The sequence below is a fragment of the Taeniopygia guttata genome, chromosome 3, assembly GCF_048771995.1.
Source record: "Taeniopygia guttata chromosome 3, bTaeGut7.mat, whole genome shotgun sequence".
Taxonomy (NCBI): domain Eukaryota; kingdom Metazoa; phylum Chordata; class Aves; order Passeriformes; family Estrildidae; genus Taeniopygia; species Taeniopygia guttata.
This window is the reverse complement of record NC_133027.1, coordinates 108,262,437-108,271,148: the sequence shown is the minus strand read 5'-3', so window position 1 is coordinate 108,271,148 and position 8,712 is coordinate 108,262,437. Positions and strand designations below refer to the sequence as shown.

The 8,712-nt window shown below is 40.0% G+C and overlaps 1 protein-coding gene across 2 annotated transcripts in view; it reads left to right on the top strand.

The window, feature by feature from the left end:
* The window catches only part of PLB1 (phospholipase B1), a 109,907-nt gene continuing 101,195 nt past the window's right edge, over positions 1-8,712 (top strand). The window contains exons 1-6 of one of the 2 annotated variants that reach the window (XM_072927604.1): positions 1-440; positions 4,110-4,147; positions 5,246-5,309; positions 5,786-5,844; positions 7,276-7,307; positions 8,195-8,238. In XM_072927604.1, coding sequence (XP_072783705.1) covers positions 392-440; positions 4,110-4,147; positions 5,246-5,309; positions 5,786-5,844; positions 7,276-7,307; positions 8,195-8,238 — 286 coding nt within the window. In that variant the 5' untranslated portion in view covers positions 1-391. The remainder of the gene's footprint in view (positions 441-4,109; positions 4,148-5,245; positions 5,310-5,785; positions 5,845-7,275; positions 7,308-8,194; positions 8,239-8,712) is intronic. The other variant, XM_030269190.4, reaches the window with a different exon arrangement.

Sequence of the window (8,712 nt, the reverse complement as noted above, 5' to 3'; positions counted from 1 at the left end):
TCACCTCAGGAGCAGAGGCTACTTCCCTGCCTGGCAGAGGCAGGCTAATGCCAAACTAATATGTTATGTATTGCCTGAAAGAGCCTTGACCCTGCTGGAAGCTGACTCATGTGATCTTGGTCCTTAGATTTGCTGGGAATTCTCCTGAAAAATGGCCAGCTCTGTCTGAACAAAGTGAGAGAAGCTGTGCCTTTCTTTGACCCTTGCATGGGCAATGAAATGAGATATCATTGCCACTTTACTTTCCAAAGGTAGAAGCTAATAAGTTTTATGGCTGCTGAGTTATCAACTTTTAAGTTATAAAGGAGAAAAAGGAAGAGAATTTCTTTATTTTCAGCCTCAACATCTAACACACAGCACTCTGGGATTATCAGTCATAGAGGTGGTTGCCATGAAGCTATTGTTAGGTGTGTTGTTCCTTTGGTTGCTCTCCTCAGAAGGTAAGTTTTGGAAGGCCCTTTGAAAATTTGCATTGCACAGTATTTGGGAATCTCTATTTTTAGTTGCTGCAAGGTGGGTGTATAGCAGGAGTTTTAGAAGCAGGATGAGAAAATCTGTGAGTTAAACTGTGATCTTAAACGCAGTTTTGGGTATGTTTGATCATTTTTGGAGGAAGATGTATTCATTGGTTTGCACTGTTCTGGGGATAGACTGTGTCTTAGGCACTGAAGCATTCTGGTGAGAGAAACATCACCAAACAATTAGACTAGCAGTGAGATCTGTGCCAAAACGGTGCAGAAATTCAAGCAAGGAACAGAGGCTTTCTCTGAATTCATAACTATGGTCATTGTCTTTTCAGTGATAGAAGATTAAGTGAAAGGTTAGTCAGCATCCTGGCATTCCAGGCATTGTTCAGATTTCTGTAATATTCAGGGTAGGGGGGAGCCTTTATTCCCTATAATGGGTCTCTGAAGTCCATGTTTGGTGCCAATTACAGTTTTGTAGGTGCTCAAGACTGAAAATGCCGTGTATGCTTTGGCTTTATTGACTCTGTGCTTCAGGTCTCTGCCTGTAAGAAAATAATGATAACTGGTAATAGTGTTTTACCTTAGCAGTAGGCTGTGATGATCACCATCTTCACAGGATTATAAAGTGCTCTGATAAATAATAAACTGTTAGGAGGCTTTGGCTCCTGAAGTAATCAAAAGAAATTATTACATCTGAGCTTTTTAATTTTATGAGAAATATGCGTGGTGGCTGCAGTTCCTCTGAAAACTTTATCCAGGAGAAAAGATGTTGATTGATAGCAGCCTATAAGAATTGTTTGTTGAAACTTATTAAATGTTAAGAGCAAGGGAGGAAAGAGTTAGAATCTCTCTCCCAGATTTTGGGAGAATTGTCTGAAAAATACTTTCTTTTTTATATCAAGAAAATTGAAAATACAAGTTAGAATTATTCAATGGTATAGTAAGGGAGTAACTATAACATTGGGAGTAGCAGGAGTTTTAAAAGTCATCCTGTGGAAAGTGTAAATCCAAAATGAACTAAGAAAATTGAAGAGGTTAAAATTTAATTAGCCAAGACAAAAATTAATCTGAAGAGAAACAATGAACCATTGTTAAAGGAACGAAAACCAATAAATCATTTTTCAAATTCTTCTGAAACATGGAGTCTGTAGGACTGCCTGATACATAAAAGAAGGCTGAAACCTGACAAATTATTTTTTTCTTTGGTGTCCTTGCATAACAACTTAAAAAAGGCCTTGCCCTCCAAACCTTTCAGCACAGGGAACAAAAGGAGCAACGACCAAATCCTTGAACAAACTGATGACAGATTGTAAAAGAACTGCCAGGATTAGATGATACCCACCCAAGGGAGTGAGCCAAGCAGAAATATGAATATGTCCATTTTATAAACTGTGATGCTCATATTGATCTATGTTGGATGTGGGCTCTGCACGTGTTCAGAAGTGATCTGGATAAGGGTGCATTCTAACTTGCTGGTGCAAAGCTATTCAGGATGTTCAGAGTGAAAATTTAGAGTAAGTTTTCCCCTTGTATATTACTCTTATCTGTGTGTGCACTATGGTGAACTCTGAATAGATACTGCTTGACCCCAGAATACAACTGTCTGAAGATATCGGTGCCAGTGATAGGAGAAATTCTTTCAGGAGTTAGTAAGAGAACACCATAAAAACCACATTGCTGCTGCTGTGTACAGGGCCACGGTTCACCTGCATCTTGACTGTGGTCTGGATTTTTCATCTCAAAGATGTGGTAAAACCTAGGAGGAGGATAAAGGGGGAGAGTGGTCAGACTTAGGAAAAAGTCTCAACATGAGATCAGAGAAACTGGCCCTTCAGCCTGGAGAAGAAGAGATAAGTATATCATAAAGATGTACAGGGATATGCTTGCAAAACAGCAAATTTTGCAGAAACAAGGGAATGACTACTCTTTGCAAGAGCAGCAAGGAAACAATTAGGTTATTAAAAAATGAGAAGTACTTTTTCCCAACATGTAATTGAGTGATGAAGCATTTTTTGCTGCAGTTCTTGGAGAAAGCCAAAAGAGTGAAAGTATTAGAAAAACAAATAGGCAAATCCATGGAAGAAATATGCCAGGGAGCTTGTCAATATTAAGTAATTGCTTGCTTGGGGAACACAATTGTAGGGATAGTTGGGAGGATAGAAAATGGAAATATAACTGTATTTTCCTTATTCTTTGCCTAAACATCTGCATTTGTATATTGTCAGAGGCAAATCCCAGACTAGGTAGCTTTTCAATCTGACACATTAAAATTGTTCCTCCAACTCCCTGAGTCCTGGAAACTGGGACTGGATCCTCTTTCTCTCTCAATGTAGCCTAAGGAGCTATTCTCAAATATAGTCAAAATTAGTGTTAAAATTCTCAGATACTGAGTTCCAGCAGTAGATTTGTGTGATGCAGACAAGTCCCTCATTGCTTTTGCCTCCAGTATCCTGAACAGAGTTGGGGTTCAGGTTATTGCCCTGAGTAAAGCATCATCAAAACTCACAGATTGAACAGGGAGAAATGTTAAAAAACTGTCACACAACAGCCAGGAAACTGTCTCAACCTTCTACCAAGTAGTGTAAAAATAATATAAATTTGCAAATAGCTCATGGCTGAAACCAAAGTAGGGGAAAAAACCCACGTGTAGGAGTTGCTGCCGCTTGTTGAATGTGGTCATGTAGTGTGGCACAGGTGACATGCCAGGCACATCTCCCTGCAGCCTGAGCACCACTGGCTGCCCACTGACACCCGAGGATGTCTCACTGCTGCACTGAGCGGGCTCAGCTCTCCCTCTGTCGTTGACATGGAAAGTAAGGTGTAAGCCAGGAGTACTCAGCAGGGCTAAATATTCCAAAAATAGCTCCTGACTATCAAAGGACAGTTATTCTAATTCTGTATAAGGCTTGCTGGATGCTGATGGCTTCAGTGGGGCAAGCAAGAACAGCTGAGAGCCTGCTTTGAAGTTCTGCTGACCTAGGCTTTTTGTCTATCTTTGAGGAAATTTTAGAATAAACCAAATTGATTTTTATAAATCCAATATGCTCAAGGAAAGAGAGCAGTGTTTACTGAAACATCTACAAGCCTGACTCCTGGCTCCACAAGCTATTTTGTCTGCTGACACTCTCCTAAGAGAAGAAATTGCAGCTGTTTCTGTATCACTATGGCAAACTCACAACAGTGTTATGCTGCTCCATGACTGTGGAAGATGTAGATTAATGTGAATTGCTCCTTTCTAAGGAGTTTCACCTTGTACATGTTCAAACTACTCTAAATTTGAACAGAATGTGACTGCAGCAGTGTATGAAATGTGCTGAGGAGGAAAACAGGTAGGGAAGGCCTGTGGAGGACGGAGTTTGAGGGGATCCATAAGCAGTTCATCACCTGTTGCTATAAAATTAATGGCGTTCCACTAATTTTAACAGATCTCACCTGCTTATGATAGCCAAAAGGTTTTTCTAGTATACAAAATCAAAGAAAATATATCTGGATGTTGGGATGAGCCTCATATTTGGAAAATGGGGCAGATGAGAAAGGTGCCTTCTCTCCAGATTCTGTGCTTTTCGGTAAATTCATTCTTACGAAGCCTTTTTTCCTAAGGTCAAAAAAAATTAGCATAACCCTTTCTTTAATGTTTTTAAGGTAATGCAGATGATCAGGAAGAATATGAGAAACTAGAGGTAAAGTATGAGTACAACTTTCTTTTTTTTTCTGTTTTCAACACCTATCATTGCCTATCAAGCTGTTGCTTCCTCTGAGGCAGGCAGAAGAAGAAGGAATACAGCTTGTTGCTCTAAACTACTTCTGCAAAGAAGAAATGCAAAGCCAGTGAGTCAGCAATGTGATAGTGCAGCTGCAAGATTACAGAACATAATCAGGAAATGAGGTTTTCTCCGAGCAATGTTTGTTATTAGGTTGCATATCCTGTGTGTAGGTCGTTTGTGGTTAGATGTTTGTTCCTAGATGCTCTGTTGCTCTTTTAGAAACACAGAATTAAACTCTTATTTGCTTTATAACAGTGCAAAGTGTCTGTACCATTAAAGTCCTCCAGGTGGGGACCCTGGTGGTCTTTGTCACTATATAGATTTCACCTTTAGGTATTAGGGATGGTCAGACAGCCACTCATGGTTATTATAATGAGGGAATCCCTTGCCAAGTCACCTGAGGAGGCAAGGATTGCCTTTCATGTCCCTTTAAAGCAATTGATGTTGGGCTGTGCCTACCATAAGGATATAGGATGGCATTAAACCACGTTCCTGCTGGTACTGAGCTGTCTCTGATGCTGAGTGAATAACATCACTCACATCCTTGCCTTTTCTGATCACCTGGCCAGGTGTTGTTAAGGAGCCAGAATTGGTTCATTCTGCCTTTCCTGTTGTGTATTGGAGATGTTTTGTTGTGTCAATTAGGAGCTCCTTGGCACACAGAGATGTCTGCAGTAGCTGTCCATATGACCTCTTCCAGATTAAGCAGTCACTGCAGCAATGGATGTGGCAGGATGTGTTCAGCACATTTCATTGTTTGCTCAGGCCCAGTGCTGTGGCAATCAGTAAGAAAACTGAGCAGAAAGTGTCAAGTTGTAGAAGAGTTAACTGAAAATGCAGCTGTCCAGATCTGTGTTCCCATGTATTTCTAACAGAGATGCAATTATTCTTTGAAGTTGTTTACATGAGTAAAATCTTGGTTATGTGTGAGAATGGAGCCTGTAGGACCCCTCATTCAGCAAATTTCCTTCTTAGATCTAAACAATCAACCATATTTATTTATTTATGTCTAAGGCTCTAAGAAGCTTGCAGTTTTCATGTGAGCCGGCGATGTTCCCCGAGACCCCTTCATCTACAGGTTTATGTTTGATATTGTCTCTGCAGAGGCTTTCCCTCACAAAATTGTTTGGGAATGGGCTGGGGCAGAAATCAGCTGTTTGCAAGGATGCCTGTGTATGGGATTGACTGAAGTGGAGGTGGGCTCTATAAACTCCTTAGTTTTTTCTTCCACTTGTGATTATTTTCTACCTTTGTTTCTTCAGCTGGTGACTGGGGATGCCACTATTACTTCAGTCATTCCCAGCAATGGTTTTTGATCATTTCTTGTTTGATTGTTGAGCATGTCTGTGCTTCTAAACACCCAAACTATTTCCTGAACATCTGAGTAAAATTTCTCATGCTTTCTGACTAGTTTAAAACCTCCAATCAAAGCGATCAGAATAGACTTGTTACCACTTTAGCCACCTTTATGTTGTAATATACTGGTAAATGTAACTCTTTTGGGGCTGCTGTTTTGGGGTTTTTTGTAACCCGAAGTCTTTTACTTTTCTGCAGTTCATGCTCTAAGGCCAGCTGACATTAAAGCAGTCACTGCAATAGGAAGTTTGCAAAGAGTAAGTACAAGCAGGAAATGTGCTGAATGTGACCCATTTCCTCCGTTGTGATGATGAAGTCAGCTGATGATGTAGTTTGGAGTCTCAGGGTGTTCAGCACTTCAGTCTTTCCACAAGCATCAAAGACTTCTGGTGAAAAAATGGCTGGAAATACCTGCTGTTCAGTTTTCTAATACACCCTGAGTCTAAAAATAGCCAGCTGACTTTGTGCAGGAGGAAATGCGATCACAGTGCTCTTGCAGAGAACCATGATATTTGATTAGAGTGCATGGATTTTCCTAACAATGAGCACAACAGAATAACTGGAAGAAGATGCTGGGAAAATTCAAACTGGAACAAATACAAATTGTCAAGAGTTGCAGTAGATTTTCCACCTCATCAAGTGTTTTCTGTAGAAACTTATTTCCTACCTAGAAGGCAGAAGGCCTCCAAGAATCACATAGATACATTTATGCTGTATAGATCAGTGGGTAAAGTTCTCCTGCCTGTAATAATGTAGTTAGATTTGGATGGTCTTTATTTGTCTTAACAGTTGGAAGTAGATACCCAAAATAGATCTGAGGCCCAATTAAAAGCATTTGACCCCAATTCTGAAACTTTGAGGAAGTGTAGAAATCCCTGTAGAGCAAAAATTGATAGCTATTGCAGAGGCTGCAACTGTGGAAAATGGGGGAGAACCTCCCTTATTACAAAACAACTTTCAAATTTGAGATGATATCATGAATATATAATGCTTTTCCTTTACAAAATCAGCACTTTTGAACTCCTTGTGAGTACCTCTCTCTTTTGAAAAAAATTGTTGTCCTGAATGCAAAGGTGCTTCACCCATATCAGGTGCATGGCCCTTTGGAACAAGTCTTATTTGTGCTGGTTTCTTTGTTGCTTGTGGGGGTGTCATAGAAAAACATGTAAATGATCTTCTTTTAAGGAATGTTTGCTTTCCTAGAGTAAACATCTCTGTCACAGTTTCCTCATCAAACTCTCTGAAAACAGTGAAGTTCCTCTCTTAATGTAGTTTCTTTTTAACAGACACTCTTCTGTCTGAGTGCCATCTATGTAAATTATCTACATGACTTTAGGCAGTGTCCCTTGTTGAAAAGGAGTAGGAATAGATCCAGAGAAATTTGGTCTAGAATAGCATTTTGTTTTATGGACTTTGATTTCAATGAATCAAATTCTATTTTAAGCCAGATGTAAAAAATTCATTAATGAAAGCAGTAACTAAGAAAGGATTACCAGACTATGAAAATGCACTATAATAGGGAAGTTCTGGAAAATAATCTAAATCTGTGAGTGATTACAACACAATGGAGAAGATTATGTAGAAAACAATAGTATCTCTAACAGAACTGCAGTATGGTAGGGGAACAGCATACCTAGATCTAGTTTGCATTTTAATTAATATTGTTCTTATTGCTTCTTTGTTCACAGACACCAGGATCTGGTGAGGATTTACTCCAAAGGTAAGAATTAATAGTTAGCTTTCATAAATTTCATTATCCTAATCTCTTTAGTATCACAGTGCAGGAGTTAGGCCTGAGCAATTTTTTTGTTGTTTTATAGAGAGGAGGAAAAAGCCAGTATAAAATAGAGAGGATTTTGAGATGCTGAAACTTTCCCCATCCTTTAGCAACAAAATTTTTTGTATTTATACAGGATATAGAATTACCTTAGGGTTGCAATACCCGTGATTAAGAATCATTGCTGTATGATAAATCCTAGGCAGTAAATATAATAATTCACTAGTTAGAGATTAGAAAGCAGGGCTTTATCAGAGATAAGAAAGAACTCAGTAGTTCCAGATACTCTGTCCTCTGCTTGACTGATTCCAGTGCTTCATGGACAACCTTTACAGCATTTCCTTCTTCCATGTCCCTTTAGCAGACCCAAATCAGTGAGTGAACATACGACTAAACCTTGTAGCTGCAGGTCTGTGCAGATCTTTTGAGTCACAGGCTTCCAGATGAGGATTTAGCACTGCACAGATAAACTTTAAAAAACAAAGGTTTTTTTAATGGTTGCAGAAACACCCGTGTCCACCTTGTATGTGGGTATACATGGGGAGGCATCTGCATCACTTATACCTACGTATAAGCAAGCACAAGTACTGCAAGATGCAGAGGGTAAAGAGACACAAAAATTGAGATCTGAGCCTATGTTCTTACTCAGCAGTAGCTGATGACATTACAGTTTTGGGGAAAGAAAGGCCCCTTCTTACTTGCAACAGCTGCCATAAATTTCACTCTGAGATGCAGCATAACTAATAAGAAATTGAGGCTGTGCTGTAACATAATTTTTCTTTGAGAAATGGAATAACAGGAACTTCCTGTTTTCTCTTCCCTTTCTGTAGCGCAGGAAAGAACTTCCTTGAGCTAAGCGTGGCAACTTTAGCAGGTGCGTCTTGCTGTCACACTAAAGCTTCAGCAAATTAATTGAACAGCTTGCTGGGAGGAGCTGCAGGGCTGTGCTGGGCTGCAGAGCAGCTGCAGCACAGGCACACCACTGCAGGGATGGTGTACCTGGGGACATGAGTACAGCCAGCTTGGGTTGTCCATGATGGCTTTAAAGGGACTGTCTGGGTAGACAAATAGCACTGAAGAAGTGTGGCAGACTGCTGCAAGACTCTTAAATGCCCAAAAGGGTTTTTTGGCCTCTTATTTCTACCCACTACACAGTCTCTGCTGGTGTGTGCTTGTGGCCCTTGCTGGCCCGCTGAAATTTTGTGTGGGTTTGCCTGCCCAGAACTGTCATGTGCTTAGAATTTACACTTAGAATTACATAGATGTGCTCCATCTGGGAATTTGTTGCCTATTGGCTGTCTCTGAAGGCAGCCTTTACTTGCTTAAAGGTTGTTGCAAGTACAAGTTT